General features: G+C 29.3%; 1 protein-coding gene across 1 annotated transcript; it reads left to right on the top strand.

The window, feature by feature from the left end:
* Window positions 1–1,344: 1,344 nt before the first annotated feature.
* LOC136985777 (transmembrane protein 115) lies at window positions 1,345–18,538 on the top strand. Its single transcript, XM_067283131.1, is given in 4 exon segments — window positions 1,345–2,088; window positions 7,026–7,199; window positions 18,167–18,314; window positions 18,317–18,538. Coding segments are annotated over 4 exon segments (1,122 nt in total). The 5' UTR covers window positions 1,345–1,369; the 3' UTR covers window positions 18,398–18,538.
* Window positions 18,539–18,819: the final 281 nt, after the last annotated feature.

The following is an 18,819-nucleotide window of genomic DNA, read 5'->3' as shown; positions in this document are numbered from 1 at the left end:
TTTTACATTTTAGTTTTCACTAAAAACCGAATACTAATTTTATGTTTACTTTGTATCAGGTATTTTGGTTTATGTATTCTTAGTGTTATACACCCATAGAAGTGGTGCACTTATTCTAATATAAAAAACAGAGAGAAACCACTACACGGCATTTCTCCCATGATAAAAATGTGTCTGCTAGCGTTATTATTCTATCTCATGTCACACTTGATAGCGTTAGTACACCGAGCGTTCTTAATATAAACCGCCAAATTGAAGCCAATTTCAAATCCCCACCACTCAACGAGATCAAAAAATAAAAATAAGAATTTATGTAAGACGAGATCTACGAGGGTAATCCCAAAAGTAAGGGCTCCTATTTTTTTCAAAAATACAAAGAAACGTTTATTTTCAATAACGTTCATATCATTTTAAAGCTTGAACATTTATCTATTTTTTCTACATAATCGCCATTTCGGTCGATGCATTTTTGTAAGCGCTGTGGCAATTTTTGTATGCCCATGTTACACCAGCTCATCGCCACGTCGCGGGACCCATCTTGCGCGCACCTTTCGATATTGCAACTTTTCCGTTCAAATCCTACGATTGGTACATCGGGAAACCCCAAGAACCAAAATGCAGACATCATCCAGACTGATTCGCCGATCTTCACACATGGTTTGCTTAACCTTCGCGATTGTCTTGTCGGAAATTGACGGTCTCCCGCTTCTTCCTTTATCGTGAATTTCAGTATGATCAGCTATAAACTTCCTACACCACTTCAGGACGTTTTTGACATCTATGCACGACTCGCCATAAACTTCTGTCAATTGGCGATGAATTTCAATCGGTTTAACACGACATGGCGGCGAGCTGGTATGACATAGGCATACAAAAATTGCCACAGCACATAGAAAAATGCATCGACCGAAATGGCAATTATGTAGAAAAAAGGATTAATGTTCAAGTAATAAAATGATATGAACAGTATTGAAAATAAACGTTTCTTTGTATTTTTTAAAAAAATAGGAGACCTTACTTTTGGGATTGCCCTTGTATTACCCCTACCCCTGAGTAAGAAATCGTAAGAAATCCTTGATCCCCACCCACCCCAAAATACCTTACGTAATTTATGGACGGCCCCTAATGAATGCATAATAACGGATAAGTTCATTTTGGACTCAAAATTTAAATATTTTACACATATAGTAATGTTATTTTATAAATAAATATAAATTAATATTTATTTTCATTAGAAATGTAATAATATAATATTTTGTTTAATTTTAATATTTTTAGATAATATATAATTAAAATATTATTAAGAAGTAAACATTTTTCGACATACAGAAGTCGCCACAAATTTGATTAGGTGACGTCATCGAGTAACATGGCCGTCAAAATGGCTCCTTCGGTCGTAGTTCGGAGGAATTTACCTTATTTTCGTCAACAGTTTTCTGCAGCGTTGAAAAACAGTAGCGTAGTCGTTAAATTCATATGCGTAACAGTATTTCTTTGTTATTTTCTCTCTTACAGTAATTCTATAACGCGTTGTATAGTCGTAACTCCTGGCTTTATCATTCCTCCTAATTTCTGGGTGTGGACTGCTTTCACTCATTGCTTCTTAGAGAAGAGAATATGGTTAGTTCTCACCGATATAATAACAGTTGGCTTATGTGGAAAACTGATAGAACCTCTTTGGGGCGCATTGGAAATGCTCACATTCTTCGCTATAGTCAACAGCAGTGTTGCATTCCTCTCAGTCATGTTCTATATAATTGTATACACTACAACTTCGGACCATCAATATTTATTCGATGTCCACGTCAATGGCTTAGCTGGGTATTGTGCGGGGGTGGCCGTGGCCGTCAAACAGATCATGCCCGATCACGTATTGCTATCCATGCCTCTCGGTAAACTTCGGAACAGAAACGTGCCCCTGTGCGTGTTACTGCTTAGCCTAATCCTCTGCCTGTTAGGATTGGTACAAAGCACCTATCCGGTCATGTTTACCGCCGGTTTACTCACCTCTTGGGTGTATCTGAGGTTTTATCAACATCACACCAATGGTACAAGAGGTGATATGGCTGATCATTTTGCATTTGCAAGGTATGTATATATCGACCATTTCTTTTATTTTTAAGTTTAATAACTGAATTAAAACTATAATTTGATGATAAACTGTACCTTATTGTTTCTTATATTATACACACAAAAAAAAACTTTACATCTCTTATACTTATTCCAGCACATAAATTTAATAAATGCAAGGTTTTTGGACAGTTTAAGGGGCCTTCATCAGATGAGAACTGTTAAAAATGGCTCTCTACCCTTTTGAAGGCCCCTTAATGTGGCTGAAAACATTTGTGCATTCATTAAATTTTATGTGGAGGTGTGAAGTGTTTTTAATTATTTGTTCAAGCTTTTGAGAATGTTTGGATATTACACACAATTATTCATTATTCTCGTTCCTTATTAAACTAAAATATACTTTCTTTTCGGGAGTTTTAAAAATTTTTAATTACATTCTAGTGCTTTCAATGAGTATCACCTGCTTGAAAATGATAGAATGTAAATGTTAAAGATTTTTAAAACTGAGAAAGTAAATGTATTTTGGTTTATGTTATGCTTAAACAGAAATCATTTTAAACATTGTTTTGGAGGAAAAAAAACTTTATTCTACCTAAAAGCAGTGTATGTGTCTAAAAATTTATTTAAAGTGTATTTGTTTGAAGTAATTTAATATATAAAAAAGCAATAGGAGAAATTGTTTTCTGAAATGGTTTGTATCCATGCTATTCAAACTGTGGTATCTAGACTAGTGCTGGTCTTCAGTTTATTACTTGGTTGAAATGAGATTTCAGTTAAAATTTCATAATTTTACATGTTATAAAATTATGAGATTTTAATAAAACTATTATTCATCACAAATAACATATTATTCATTATTAATACCTCGTACAATAAAATTATGAAATTTTAATAAAAATATTATCAGCTGAGGAAATTACCTGAAAGTGATTAAAATCAAATTTTGTTGTTATAATTTTCTTAATAATTTAGTTTTAAAATAAAAATAAACAAGTATATTTTAACCCTGTTCTTTTTATTCTACAAATACTGGTCAGCAGGGGATTGGAATAGAAAAAAAAGGTTGTCTGTGAACACAAAATTTGAGAAGCATATATGACATTAATGAAAAATAAATTATTGCAGAAAGTAGAAATCTAAAAGTATAACATTAGATTATATTTGAATTACTGCACTCTTAGAACCTATAACTGGTGTGATATAAAAAAATAAAAATTAAAGGATGTTTTTTATATCACACCGGTTATAGGTTCTAAGAGTGCAGTATTTTACACATCCTGGTGTTCTCCAGTGCAGTTTAGTATATTTGAATTTGTGGAATAATTAACATGTCACAATGTTTAATGATTAACAATTAACACTTTTGAGCAATTTTACAAAATCAGATCTTTGTCTTTCAACAAGTTTTAATGTTCCACAAAATTGCTGATACTAGTGTTTCCACCTTTTCAAAATTGCTGACCCATACGGCAAGTCAGGTTTGTTTGAACAGAAGTCCCCGATGCATACACAATGTTACTCTACCATGTGAAGAATAATGTGCATGCAGTTCTAAACCAGTTAGGGACTTGTGTAGGAGCAGTTTAAATTAAGAAATGAAATAACACAGCTTTAAAGAGCTGAGAAGCAAAAAAAAACGATGGCATAAGATGGTGAATTAACTTTCGGTAAGAGTGTGAAGTCTTTTGCTGTTAAAATAAAGTAAAGTCAATTTATAAAAATATTTGCTAGTTTCATCATAATTTCACAATTTCTACTAAATCCCGCACAAAATTAATTGCTAACCCGGACAATGAATTAAAAACCGGACGGGTGGCAACACTAGCTGATACTGTAATTGTGTCATGTTGTGGAACATTATTTTTGATCACTTTATGCTTAATAATGTTATAAAAAGTGAACAGTTTTAGAAATTAGAAATTTTGTCATAGGTTTTACAATAAAAGAAAAATTTTAAATAATCACTATTGAAATATACAATTAGCATTTTCATTCATTTACTGTTTTGTCAAATTTTTATAAAAGAAATATGATTATTTGAAATGATTTATTTTGCATAAAACAAATGTTTACAAAATTTTAGTTAATGATTATTATATTTATGTAAATATATAAATTCTAGATGAAATATCTGTTGCAAAAATAAAGCTGAAAGTTAGTAAATTTTTCTGTTTGAAAATCAATTTAATTGATAAAGGGTAAAGTATATTCTAGAAATATATGTGGTAAATCTAACTTCCAATTAACTAATAATGTAATAATTTAATTTATATTTAAACAATTGAAGGAATATTAATATAAATAATTGAAATAAAAGTAAAATTTCTTATGGTGATGTAAGTACACACTTTTTAATTAACTAGACAAGGAGCTGTGACATGTTAGGTAATAAATGTCATATTAAGTTATGTTTTTGGTGTTTTCATTAAGCTTTTTAAATAGTATTAGTAGTTTGCATTTAACTTATTTTGCACAGTAAATGGGATATAACTTGTTTTACTTGGTTAACAGTGATTTAACTCACTTCGAAGCAATAAGGACTTTTTCATATTGTTATATAGTAAAATCACAATGAAAAACAATTGTTTTAGAAAAATCAAAATATAACTTGCTATCAGTTTTATTTTTAGTTTACTTTTACTTTTGTTATAAAGTTAAATTAATTTTTGAAATGGTAGTATAATGATATTAGTTTCAAACAAAGCAAAAGCCATCATAATCTTTTATCCAAACAAAAATGCATTTTAAAATAAAATAAAATTTCACAAGGAAAAAATGCTTTGAAATATCAGAAAAAATTTATCCCAATGACTTTTCATTGTCTTTTCATCTGTCTTGAAAATGGAAAGTGAAACTTTACTACTATGTGAAAAACATTTATGCTGAAAGGTCAATACATCATCATTTCTCAATTTGCAACATCCAAATAACGATGCTGTCAATGATGGTTCTAAGTGCATTCTGCCTCAGAAGAGTAATTACATCTTTTTTATTTTGATTTTTTTAGTTCATTTATTTCCATTTTCAACAGACAGTTCTAAATTTTCACTCACTGTAGGCTCAGCCATGGTTATTGTACTCTTACTACACATACTCTGTATGGCTGTATGTTGCTATTAACAACAGGAATATTACTTGTTTTGGCTGTATGTTGCTTCAGAAAGTACTATGCAGAGTAAATAGTAGTAGTAAAGTTTATTGTAATAGGGTATATAGGGTATACCTGTTACAAGGGGGAGAATCAGTTGATACCAACATAGTTGATTTTGTTATTTAATAATTATAAAATATTGACGTCTTATAATAATATCTAATTTGTTCAACATTGATATATATTTATGCAGAGTAAATAGTGCAATAATAAAACTGCAGTTGTTAAAAAATATTGGATATAACTTGTTTTGCATGCCATCTTTTTGGTTTATAAATAGAAAGCAAAGATATTGATAAGATTAAATATTTATTTGGAAGTATCATGTAAATAATATTTAGTTATTGCAAAATAATTATAAATATTCTATTTTTGTGACCAAATCATTAAAGAATTATATCCAATTTGATGTAAAATATAGATCTATATAAACTTTTATCTTTATAATTTCAGTTTTTCATCATTTGTTTTTTTAATTGCAAACATGATAAAATTATTCATATCTAAAAAATGAAAATGTGTGATGCTTATTTAAATAACAGATAATTTATGTTGCAAGAAGAAATAAATATTAAAGATAATAGATCTCTCTATGAACATATCTAGAAATTTTTTTCCTAGTAATTGTTTTATGGATGAGATGAGATCTTATCTGATCTGTTTGGCATAAATAAAATATAAGATGATATTTTATTTATGCAAAACAGATTTTTCTGTAATCACTGTCTTTAACTATATAGATTATGGTCAAGGTCTAAAATCTGCTTAAATCTAACCAGCAATATATAGTTTTAATTTCTTATGTACCTATTACATTTGTTAAAGAAGAGCTATATAATAATAAATATATTGAAACAAAATTCTGGTACTTTATTTAGGATAGAAAGTATTGAAAGGAGTAAATTGTAAAATCTGTGAATTTTTCTCTAGCAGGAAATGTAATGGAATTTTGTTTTTCGAATGTTATCAAATTCTTTGTAAATATTTTTTTAATGTTTGAACTGCTGAATCTATTTTTAGAAATTTATATTATTAAAAAACTTAAACCTTTAAGATAAACTGAAAAAAAAACTTCATTTCTTTTGTAAGTAAATAAGAAACAAAAATAGTGACAATTAATTATTTTATTCAGTTTGAATAATTTATTCTAATTATAGAATTTAGTTCATCTTATAAAGAATTTCAAGGTTTTATTTTCACTTGTTAGAACAACTTGTTTTAAGACAAAACATTTAGATGTAAAAATAGTTAAGGCAAGTTTATTGGAAGAACAAGTTTTTGATGCTTATTGTATTTTATTACTTCATAATAAACATTACTTTCCTACAGAGAATTCATTAATTTATTATTAATATTTATAGGAGTAATTTTGAATAAAAATGGAGATTATTATATAAATGTTGAATGATAAAAATTTCATAAAATATGCATATTTCAATAAGATAGCAATTTTCTTAGTAAATGCTATCTTATTGAAATATGCATATTTTATGAAATTTTTATCATTATTATGAAATTTTCTTAGTAAATGAATGATTTGTGAATGCAGTAGAGGAAGTGCATTATTTACATAATTTAATAATGAAGACTAGTTTATATAAATTTATATAATTATTCACTTGTTCTTATTAACAATTTATTTGATTAAAAATTTATCAATATTCTGCAGATATACAGTGAAATATATTGATAAATTTTTGTTGGTTCTTCATTACTTTTTTGTTATCATTATAATTATTAACACCGTTTCATTTAATAAAAAAATAGAAAACTTTATTTGTAATTTAAATTTTTCCCTGTCTAGTTTTTTCCCAAATGTTCTACAACCTCCATTGGCTATGATAGGAAATACCATTTTTGAATTCTTGGTACGCATCAAAATATGCAGGAAACCAGTTCGAAAATATAACATTGCATCCAGTTCATCTATTACTGTTAGTCTTCCTGGCACAGACCCTCAAGATGCAGAAAGAAGGAGGTATTAAATCATTTTAATATAATTATATTTTTAATAAATTATTTATTTTTTACTTTTATGATAAAAATGAAAAATAATACAATATTGTTGTTATATGTAATTTTATTAATTATTCTAATAAACTGCTATATTTGCTTGTCATTAAAACAAAAGGACATATGACACAGAATTTTAGATCACACTATCTGTTTATGCTAAGTAAGGTAAAAATAACAAATTGACAAATTTGATTAAAATCTGTTTTTTATTTAGTTTGTAAGAACAATAAAAATTATATCATATCATATGTATTCCAGTTAAGAATTCTATTTTAGGGGAAAAAAGTAGAGAAACAAAATTAGAAACAAACTCTGGCTAACAAGTCATCAGACAGATAATATTTATTGCAAATTAAAAATCAATTATATATGGCAATAAATATTTCAATAACATTGTTGGGTTGCCTTTTCTTTCCAACACAGCTTTCAATCTGTTTGGCATTGATTTCACTAGTTTTTCTGTGATATTTATCTCAACTTTGCCCATTCATACTTGAGAGCACTTTTCAGTTTATTTTTGTTACTAGTATTATGTTTCTGAATCTTTGTATCTAGTTCATTCCATAAATGTTCAATTACATTTAAGTCAGGAGACTGTGCTGGTGTCTCAATCAATTGTACAGTAGCCACTGTTGAACTTTATAAGATTTTTGTTTTGGATCATTATCTTGATAAAAATGGAAAATATTTGAGATACCCAGTTTTTCTGTAGAAGTCTTTAGATTTTGTTTTAAAATATTTAAATGTTCTTTTGCAACTTCGGAGCCAAAGATGTTAAATTTGCTTTCATCTGCAAATATTACATGCTTTCACTATTCATTGTCTTTACACAACATGTTTTTTGCAAATTGGTAGTGAGCTTTCTTATTTCTTTTATTAATAACAAATTTTCTCCTGACTACTCTACCATTATATCCACTTTCCCACATGACTTACTGTTTCTGGGTGAACATGAACTCCAGTGTAATTTTCCAACTTAGCTTCTAGCTTTGGTACACTTGTTTTAGGATTATAATTTATTTTTCAGATTATACTGAACTTGTCTTGTACTGTTAATAATGCAGTACATACAGACGTTCATTTATTCACAATTCTATATTCATTTCTGTATCTTCTTTTATATCTGTTAATTCTTTTATATTATGTACTTCTGCTTCTTACAATATTACTGATATCTCTAACTGATAGACCCAACTTACAGTGGTCTATTACTAATTTTCTGATATCTAATGTAGTTTCCCTATGAAATTTTCCATTTTTACCAAATGAAAGAAGAGTGTGAGAAATAAACTTCAAGGTCATTATAACTGCAGATTATCATAGAATTATGGATAAAATTCATAAAAATCACAAATAATGATATCTTTAAGCTGTCCTGTTAATTTTGTGACCTTGATATTATAGGATGCTAATTACTTTAGTGCTTCTGTGTCAATTTTCCTGTTATATTGTCAATAATGTAGTAGTATATAGTTAATTTAATTAGGATAGAGGAAATAACAGGAAAGTTTTGTTTAATAATACTTTATTTTAAAATTAGTAGTATAAATTACTTTGATGACAAAAGTGTCTGATGACTTTTATGACTCACTGTACTGTACATTGCCATCTAATTTAGTATTTTTTGTCTGATACAATTACAGTCAGCACTTTCTTTGTGAATTTGGTTTAATAAATATAAATTTGTATTATTATTTATGAAATGTGACATTTAAATATTGTATATTTGTTGACCATCTTTGGGATACTGTATACAGTATACTCTTGCTAATCTGGCCTTTCAATTATTCAGCGTACCCCAGTGGCCTATGTGCTTCTGTTTTCATGATAATGTTAGTCAAGTCACACATTCTATTTTCCTGTTTATTCTGGATTCATTTCTCTATACAGTTTCTACGTCAGCATGCCATATTACTTGCCTCTGAAAAGAATCAGTATTGAGGGCAACAGATCATATCAGTCATTATCTTCAGAAGGATTTTAATCTAATATTCTCACTTATCTGGCAATCTCTGGCAAGAAATGGTCAGATTAGAAAGATTCTAGTTTAGTTTAAAATGTATTTCTAGGAATAACAATCTTAATTTATGACATTAAACCAAGATATATTAAACTCTAATTTAAGATTGTTTTCTATGAATCAGTTTTACATAAAAAGTAAACTACTGTATTTCAAACTTTAAAAATTATCTGTTGGAAAGAGTGAGTAAGATTATAATTTTGTCATATTGTGAACTGAGGTTCCAGCTTGAATATTTGAAATGATAAGTGTTTTTGGTTGTAAATTTTGTCTGGTTTGGTTCAACTGACTGAATAAAAATTCTTTTAATTTTATTATATTTGGAATCAGATTAAAATATCTTAAAAATTTATTATTATACTTTTTACTCATACAAGAAGATATTTATTGAACCAAAGCAACTGAACAATGAATGAACATCTGAATTTTTAACATATATCTTACTTGAGCTTTTAATAATAGATTTTATATAAATAAATTACAGAAGTGAAGAGATTTTATAAATTTAAAATATAAAATATAAAATATAATATTTGAGAATGGAAACTTTATATTTTTAATAGCAGTAAAGTGCAACATGAGAAATGAAAAAATTGATCAGTAGCATAAGCAGATGATTCTAATTTATAATTCCAGAACTACAGATTTAATATTGTATTTTTTAAAATAATAATGAAATTATTTTATTGAAATGTTCAAATTTCTTCAAAACCATACTTGAAGTTAATTAAGTATGATTTTCCAGATTAGTTTTCATGAACTACTTCCCACTATTTATTTTTAGTTAGATTAGAAAATTAATTTTAATTATGGAGTGAAATAAATGCTAATAAGAGCAATTAGCATCCTACAGGAAATCAAAAAAAAACTTTTTTCTTTAAATGAGATAATTTTTAATGTAAATATTTGCATTAAATATATTAAACATAAAGTACATCCTTATTCTGTCATTGTGATTTATTTCTGTTTGATTTGAAGTATGAAAGTTTCAATACAGTTAATGGAATTGTATATATTTTTTTGTCCTATTTGTTTCAGAGTAGTAGTTTTTACTGCTTCGTGTTTTTTATTGCTCACTGATTTTAGTTTTTACTTTAGTATATTTGACTAAAATGACATGATATTGTGAGAGACTGGACTTGACAAAATTTTTGAGAGAAAACTTTTCGTCTTTTGAATGTTAAATTAGTTCAAAACCCAGCGAAAACAAAATTTTTTCAATTTAATTACCGGAGGATGATCGCATCTCTCTCTCTCTCTCTAGAGTTGCTTCTTTTCCCAGGGGACTCATCAAATGTGTCACCAGGAACTAACAACAAATATTCACCATTGGTCGAAATTAGTAATGTGGCTAAAAAGAGGGCATCGAAACCAAAGGGAAATTACCCCGATATAAAAGAATTGAATCGAGGACAAGAAGGTTGTCGAGAGTCTGGGAATTCGCTGATCTATCTCCTTTTCATGTGAGTGCTCCATTGCTGATCCTTTCGTCCACCCTTCCACCTATCCCTTGAATGCTGTTCCTGTCCATTGTTACCATTCTCCGAACCTGACAAGCTGACATAACAAACTCAAATTCCCTCGATGATCCAGGACAATCCCATTCATCAAGTGATCTATGACCTTGACAATCAACCCATCAAGGTATTTCACATTGCGCACAATACTGTAATCTCTCTCTCCCTCTCAGCTGGGAACTCGTTAACTTAAATACGCAATCATGTTACGCTATATAGCTTTGTCCAATTTAAGCCGCTTTTTGAAGCTAAAGAAAACTCTGTTATCCTATGTATACATATAAATAATTTATATAAATAAACGAGTATTTTAACTTTATAAATAAGTTGAAGTGTGCACTTCTTTCGGCCGCGTTGTCTCTCAGTCTGTCTCCATCCCAGACTCCTAGTGTTTACATATGCAACCGCTTGCACACAATCAGAATAGCAGTTGAAGGTTTCTGTATCAGCCTTAAAGGATACAGTGGTGTCAGTTCTGACGTAGGCATCACTGGTCTGGTGCCGACCCTCTGGTCACAATATGTTAGTCCACTAATTAGTTTTGATGACCGATGAAAACGGTTGAAAATGTGTTTTGTGATTAAATTTTTTTTGCTGGATTTTTTTTATTTATGTTTGATTCAATGAATCTAAATTTAGAATCATTCATTTTGTATTCACTTTTAAAGGTTTCTACAGATATTTAGTATAACCACACAAAATATTTTTAGAGTATCCATAAGTTGTTAAAATGTAAGATCTTAAAATTCTTAAGTCAAATGTATGTGTATAATAGAAAGGTGATTCCAAAACAATGATTTTGCCTTTGCTTTCAGTATTGAGCACTCTTCAACATTGAGGTTGTTTGTGTTGGTCCAACCAGTGTAATGATTGTTATTTAAATTTTACTAGTGAATATAAACTTATCCTGTTTGATTGTTGTTGCTGAACAATTTATAATTTCCATTTGTTCATCATTATAATTAATATTTATGTGTAGTCATTTATGCATGGAAAATATTTAAGACATGTAGTTTTAATTCATGTAGACTTACAATAAAATCAGCTGCAATAAACTATTTCAGTCACCAAAAGTAAACATTATGGTGGCTGAAATAGAGAGAGAACAATTGACAAAGAGATCTCATCTTTATATAAAATATCACTTGCTGCTATTTCAATACTGTGGAGTTAATAGATAAAGATTAAATTATTTCAAAAATGGAATTTCTTTATTAAATACTGTATTACTTATGGCAGCATGCATTGTTTGCAATGTGCTTCTAGCAAAATTTTTTCCAGAAACTGCAAAAAATATTACTATTATTAATAGCTGAAGATAAAACAAATTTATATAAAATTGTAGAAGGAGGTCAGTTATACATAAAATATTTCCTATTAAAAAATTATAAAACAAAAGCAGCTGATACTTTCTATGTTTACTGTTTGCAGTTGGCCAGGTGCCAGCATGACAGATGCATTATAAATGTGGTATATGTATCACTGGCATTAAGCCAACTTGTCAAGTATGAAATGTGTAAAAATAATAAAAATATTACAAGTAAATTCTAGTTATACTCAAATGCTAAATATCATTTTAGTCATAGCTCATCACTGAATATTTTGTCAAGATTAACTGTGTATAGTAGTTGGATAATGCATTTGCTGTAGTCTACATGTTTTCATTTCAAAAATTGTATGTTTCTGCCCATTTTTAAACTTCACTTTTTGTATTAGGTTGTTCTTTCTATATATATATATACTTTCTTGATTTTGAAATATTTTAATTTAAAAGTTTTGATAAAAATTTTGTAAATTGCAATTACAGTAGAACCTCGCTTAATGAGCATAATTTGTTCCAGAATCTTACTCGTAATGCAAAACATTTTTTTCCCATGTAAATTAATGTAAAATACAATAATGCCAAAAAAATACTCATATACTTTATGTATAATGTTTATTCAAAAAAAGTACACAATATACATTGTTAAGGAGTGTGAATCATCATCATCATCATCATCATTTCTTCTAGTGCAAAATGAACCAACCTGAAATGCAAATTCAATTTGCAGAAAACAAAAATATCACAGATAATATGTCTGATAAACAAGCCAAACGATATTCCAAATTCTTGGGCTATGTAAAGGCTACAATTAAATATTAGAAATTAATTAATTTGACTAGAGGTAGGCAGTTATGCTTCCATCTCGTATATTTAATAATTATAAATAATTAATTTTTAATTTAGACATTTCTAAAATTTACTTTGGAATTCATCATTAAATTTATTACAAGATGGCAGCATACCTGCCTATCTCTAGTCAAATTAATTAATTTCTAATATTTAATTGTAGCCTTTACATACCCCAAGAATTTGGCATATCATTTGACGTGTTGTTTATATAACGGACTATGGTTGTTGATGTTTATACGTAATATGTGTGAACACAAGTTTGGAAAAATGTGTGATCACAAGCTACACTAAGATGCTATCAGAACAAGTGCTAAACACAGACTGATGGAGCATGTGCACAATCTGGGACTTTCCCTCTCCTCGTCACTCGTTAAGCAAGTCGTTATTTTACAATTTGTTTTGCTCATTATGCGAAGTTCCACCATAATTTTATATCTCTTAGCACTGATACATTCCATAACTACAAGGAAATAAATTTTTTGCTTTTACTACTTGAGAGCTAAAATTAGTTCTGATGTTTGTGGTTGTATTACACAAATATTATTACTTTTCCAGCTCTGTTATATATAACAGAAGGAAAGTATGACAATTAGTCAAAAAATGACCACCCAAGTCTTATATTTTTGGACTTGGGACCTTAATCTATCAATGCAAAAAAAATCAGGGGGTTTTTCGTGTGGGGGGAGCATTATTTTGTTCATCAACTTTCAAGCTTAATTCCTATGCTTTTTGTTGAAAATTTTCTGCAATTTTGTAAGTTTATTTGTTAGGGGATTGATGCTATTAAATTTTGATGGTTAAAGGTAGAGGAAGTGGGAAGATATAGGACAGTTCTATGTCATATTTTTATTAAAGATGGATTTAATTAACAAGTAAAATCATTAATATTTACAATTATTTTTTTTTATAAAACTCATCTCTACTCTCAAAATTAACCTTTTTGCCATTTTATAATAATTATATAAAAATTTTTATAATAAAAATCATAACAGATGGTGCCATAAGCATTTTAAAGGTTGGGGAAAAGTTAAGCAACTCATAGCTGGATTTTTTTTGATGATTTTTAGTACTTTGATAATGTAACAGATCAGACAATGTATATAAGCAACTTACTAGAACACCTTGTAAACTTGCAGCCCAGTTTTTGTTACTTCCAAACGTTTTCGTTCATATTCAATGAACTTTCTCAAGAAAAAGAGAACACAACAAAATTGACTCTTAGTACAAAAGCACAAAACCTTTTCTGCTTTTGTACTAAGAGTTCGATTTTGTTGTGTTCTCTTTTTCTTGAGAAAGTTCATTGAATATGAACGAAAATGTTTGGAAGTAACAAAAACTGGGCTGCAAGTTTACAAGGTGTTCTAGTAAGTTGCTTATATTGAATATTAAGCAGTCTCGAACGAGTCAGACAATGTATTTTTATAGAATCATTGTGTTAAGAATAATTAATTAAATTTGTAAAAATTCAAAGGGAAAGTTATATAAATTATGAAATATGTTGGTGTTATTTACTATTTCATTAATTATAATCTTCTATTTGTAATGAAATATCTTATTAGAATATTAATAGATAACTCTTTGAAACAAATGTATTTTTCATTGGTCTTGAAATAATTATTTTGAAAATTTTCTTAATGAAATTTTCATTGTGCTATTTTTGACAGTTTAATTTGCAAGTAACACAAATGCAGCGGCAAATCCTGACCAAAATTTTTGGGCATGCTGAAAGTTATAATAATAATAATAGGCAAATCTCTAGCACTAAACAATAGTCAGAAACGTTATTCGGTGTGAATAAAAAACTATGGATTATTATAAAGCCCATTATAATTATATCTATACATGAAATATATTATAATAAAAAAGTATTAAAAATTTATGATGATTCAATTTTTGTGGGCCCTTGACACTGGGGGTCCAGGGTTTAAGCCCTATTAGTCCGTATGTAGATTTGCCCCTGTACACAATACATGTATGCTGACTGGGTACCGCAAGCTTTCGATACAATCTGGCCATGTTAAATGTTTCGAATAACATCATGCGCATGTACTTGTTTGCTGCAGCAAACCTCCACACGAGCAAGTGGTTGAGTTCCCACAAGCATTGCACTGATTTAAAACGGCTAGCCACTAGCCGTCAATGTAAAAGCAAACACAAATGATAAGAGTTTACATGTTAGAATAAATTATTATTGGCATATTTTTTCCTCATATAAAAAATATATTGACAGTCAAAACTTTCTCTTAAGCATGCTAAGTAAACCCAGAGAATTCGTCCCTGCACAAATGTTACTGAAATTTTTGGTAGTATATCTTGTTGCCTTGCAAAATTTAAAAAATTTCTTTTCATTATCAAAAACTTGCTTGAAGTTAGTCTTGAAATTTTGAATAGAATAGCAATAACATTATATTTATTGATAACTTTTAATAGTTTTATAACTTCTAGCCAGTGAATATAATGATAAATATTAGCCCACGTTGACAATTATAAATTTCAGTTTGACAAAAGTCTTAGTTGTAGGTTAGATGAATAAAGCCAAATAAAGTTTATATATATATATATATATAATTTTATATACTGTGTATATTTTTAAATAAGGTTTGGAAATATTAAGATATTGTTTAAGGTTGATTAATTTAAAATGTATGAGATTAAATTAAAATGTTCTGAGATTAAAAATCTAAGATTTATATATATACATATATATTAATCATTTTTGTTTTTAAAATTCTGAATGAATACAAGAACTTCTCACACATCCTGTTCTGTTATAACATTTAAATGATATAAATGAAAGCCATATCTGTAGATTTCTAGCTAGTTTTTAGAATGTAAATTGTTAAACAAACTATTTTGCATTGCAAACCATATTGTTACCACAAAATTGTTTGGTTTTCAAATGCTCAAACTGAAATTTATATGTAAATGTTATTACTATTTATAATTCATACTGTTTGATACTTCAGTTTAATTCTGTATTTGATTCGGCATCATTTTCAGAGGCATACAAATGACAGTACTAACATTGATATTTGACTGTAGTTTCGAGAGAAAATATGGAGTTGCACTATATAATTTTTTAAGATATTAAAAGTGAATGTAAATTTAAAGATTTTGCAAAACCATTTGCAATTTATATGGAATTTGTCTGTGGAAAGTCTCTAATTTATTAACAAAGCACTTCTAAAAAGCATTATTTAACTAATTGTATTGAGTTTAAGTGTTGTTAAAAATATAGTTCATGTAATTGTATCTGGATATAACAAGGTACAAAACTTATTTTGTGACATTGATATCTGCTTTCAAAATTCCTTCTGTTCCAATTAGGAAAACAAAGACATAAAATAAAATTAGTTTCTGGAACAAATTCTAGTTCAAACAAATTAAAAGGATTATTGCAGAATTTCTCAAAATTATGTGAAATTAGAGTTTTTAAAATTATAATAATTCTATTCTATTTCTCAAAATATATTTAATATTTGAATAAAACAATGAAGCAAAAATCAACTTAAAATATAAAAAATTAAATGATGATGATGATTATGATTACTATAATTTTTTGCATATAACCTGAAGGTTATCTTTTTTTAATTTTAAAGCAGGTGCAAGCTATGCATCTTAATATTTGCAGGTTACATAGGAGATTATGTTAATTTTGATTTGTTTTTCAGAAGTTTTTTTGTAGATTCCTTTGACATTTTATACTGTCATGATTCTTGTGAAAAGATATGTGGAATGGGATTAAAATATACTAAAAATTTGTCATTTTCATCTTTGTTTCTTTTTGTCTTTCTAGTCAAAATCTTAGTCTTTGATGTGTGTCATAAAAAACAAAAACTAAGTTTTTGACTAGATTTTGGTCAAAAACTAATAAAATTTTCAGTATATTTTATTCCTATTCCACATATATACAGTATATTCTTAATTATCCAGCATTGCATTAACTGAGATAACAAAAATGCCTGAGTAGCCAGTAAATCATCTATTTTACTGGCTCTTGACCTGAAGGGGAAGGGAAATGATAAAATTTTCTGAAGTGTCCAGTTCACTTCAGAACTGTATAAAGGTAACTGATATCTCCTTTATAATATTATATAGTACTACATTCACCTTCAAGTCACTGATGTGTGCTCCCCACAGGAGGTAATCACTACATTTGATTACATTTTTTCACTTGATGCCTTCCTGCAGGAAATTGTTCTTTATCCAGACCCAGACCAGCCAAAGCAATATTCCCAGATGGTAGAGCAGATTTTCCCTGCTAACCCAAAATAGGTGTACTTACATAGCATCCATAATTGAATCTGTCCAGTCAGCGTTATGGATGAAGATAAACAATGACATCTGGTTCAGTCTCCCATCCCAGTAATATTCAGGCTCACTGCTTAATTTTGTTACTCTGACCAGAACTAATAAGTTTGCCCAAGGCCGTTGTCTCTAGATTTACTAATGATAACACCCGACAACAGCTCTTCCTACAAACAAAACACTTTATTAGAGCTAGATAAAGGTAGAATGCGTATCAACAGTTACCTTTATTTTCTAGTTGCTAAACTTAAAGTATGTAATTGCTAGATTAAAGACTTTCAAAGACTAGTATGTTTTAACAGTACTGTATAATAAATGTGGAGTTAATGACTTCATACAATTATTGAATTACAGTCAAACCTGTTTTTATGCGCTCCTTTTATGTGCGATTTTTATTTGTGCGATTTTTTTAATGCGAATTTTTAATTTGTGCGGTATAGTTGGCGACTAGTCTCGTGCGATTCGTCATGTCTTACGTTGACTTATTATAGCTAAATAAACTTATTATAGCATAAATGCACTTATTATAGTAATATTATTGCATGAATATGCGAAAAATGAAATAATTTACTTTTTAAGTCAACAAAACACCACCTGGACAAAAATATGTAAAACAGACGATAGACCAGACGATGCAGTCAAGTGCTGACATCTGTTGTCAATAAATTCTATTTCGTACGGTTTTGAGTTATTTTCTATGTGAGACTTTTTTTATGCGGTCCCTGTTGACCGCATAAAAAAATTATTTTTTTAATTGTGTTGCGAAAACTATTATTTACAGCCATTCGTGAAGTTTCGTGAGATTTTTTTTAATGCGTTTTTTTTAATGCGGTCCCTATCCCCCGCATAAAAACAGGTTTGACTGTACTTTAATTTCAGTGGTAGTCATGACATTTGTCTTCTGTTTTCAGACAAATTGCACTCAGAGCCCTGACAGAGAGACTGAGCAAAGTAGAGCAACCAGCGTGGCCGTCACTAACCGAAGAAGAACCAAAGGGCCGAGAAGACAAGGTGAAGCACGTGACCATCGCCATTCCGCCCGCGCCGCAGCACTCTTCGCCAGCCTCCCCGCGGAGGCGGCGTCGACCGCCGCCACGACGACGAACGATCAAGAACAGTCAAATTCGCAGACGAAGACGTGAAGGAAACGAGGGCCAAGTTCTCGGGGGTTACGGTGACGGTGGCACGTTTTTCCCCTCGCGCACGCGCGGAGACGTCCTCGTCGACGACGTACGGGAAACTACATGCCTTAAATCCGCACGCGCGCCTGCGTGTACATATTACTATGGGTCGAACGCCGATTTAAGTCTTGGATTAACGTTTGTTTAGATAACGCGGCGCGCGCCGCGTCGTCGACGCCGACGCAATTATTAGACAAGATAGATTTGTAATATATCTGTGATACAGAATATATATACAAACCTATTAACACACGGAACAATTGTATAATTATTATTATTAAAAAAAAAGCAAATTCGACCCCCTCCTCAATTTGTTTAAGATTATCATTGGTAAAAAGTAAAATTACTGTTATTAATTGTATAAATGTTTATCGAATTATCGA

Source organism: Centruroides vittatus, unplaced genomic scaffold, assembly GCF_030686945.1.
Source record: "Centruroides vittatus isolate TY-2023 unplaced genomic scaffold, ASM3068694v2 contig_979, whole genome shotgun sequence".
NCBI lineage: Eukaryota > Metazoa > Arthropoda > Arachnida > Scorpiones > Buthidae > Centruroides > Centruroides vittatus.
The sequence above is the reverse complement of the archived record's forward strand: the minus strand, read 5'-3'. Positions and strand labels throughout refer to the sequence as shown.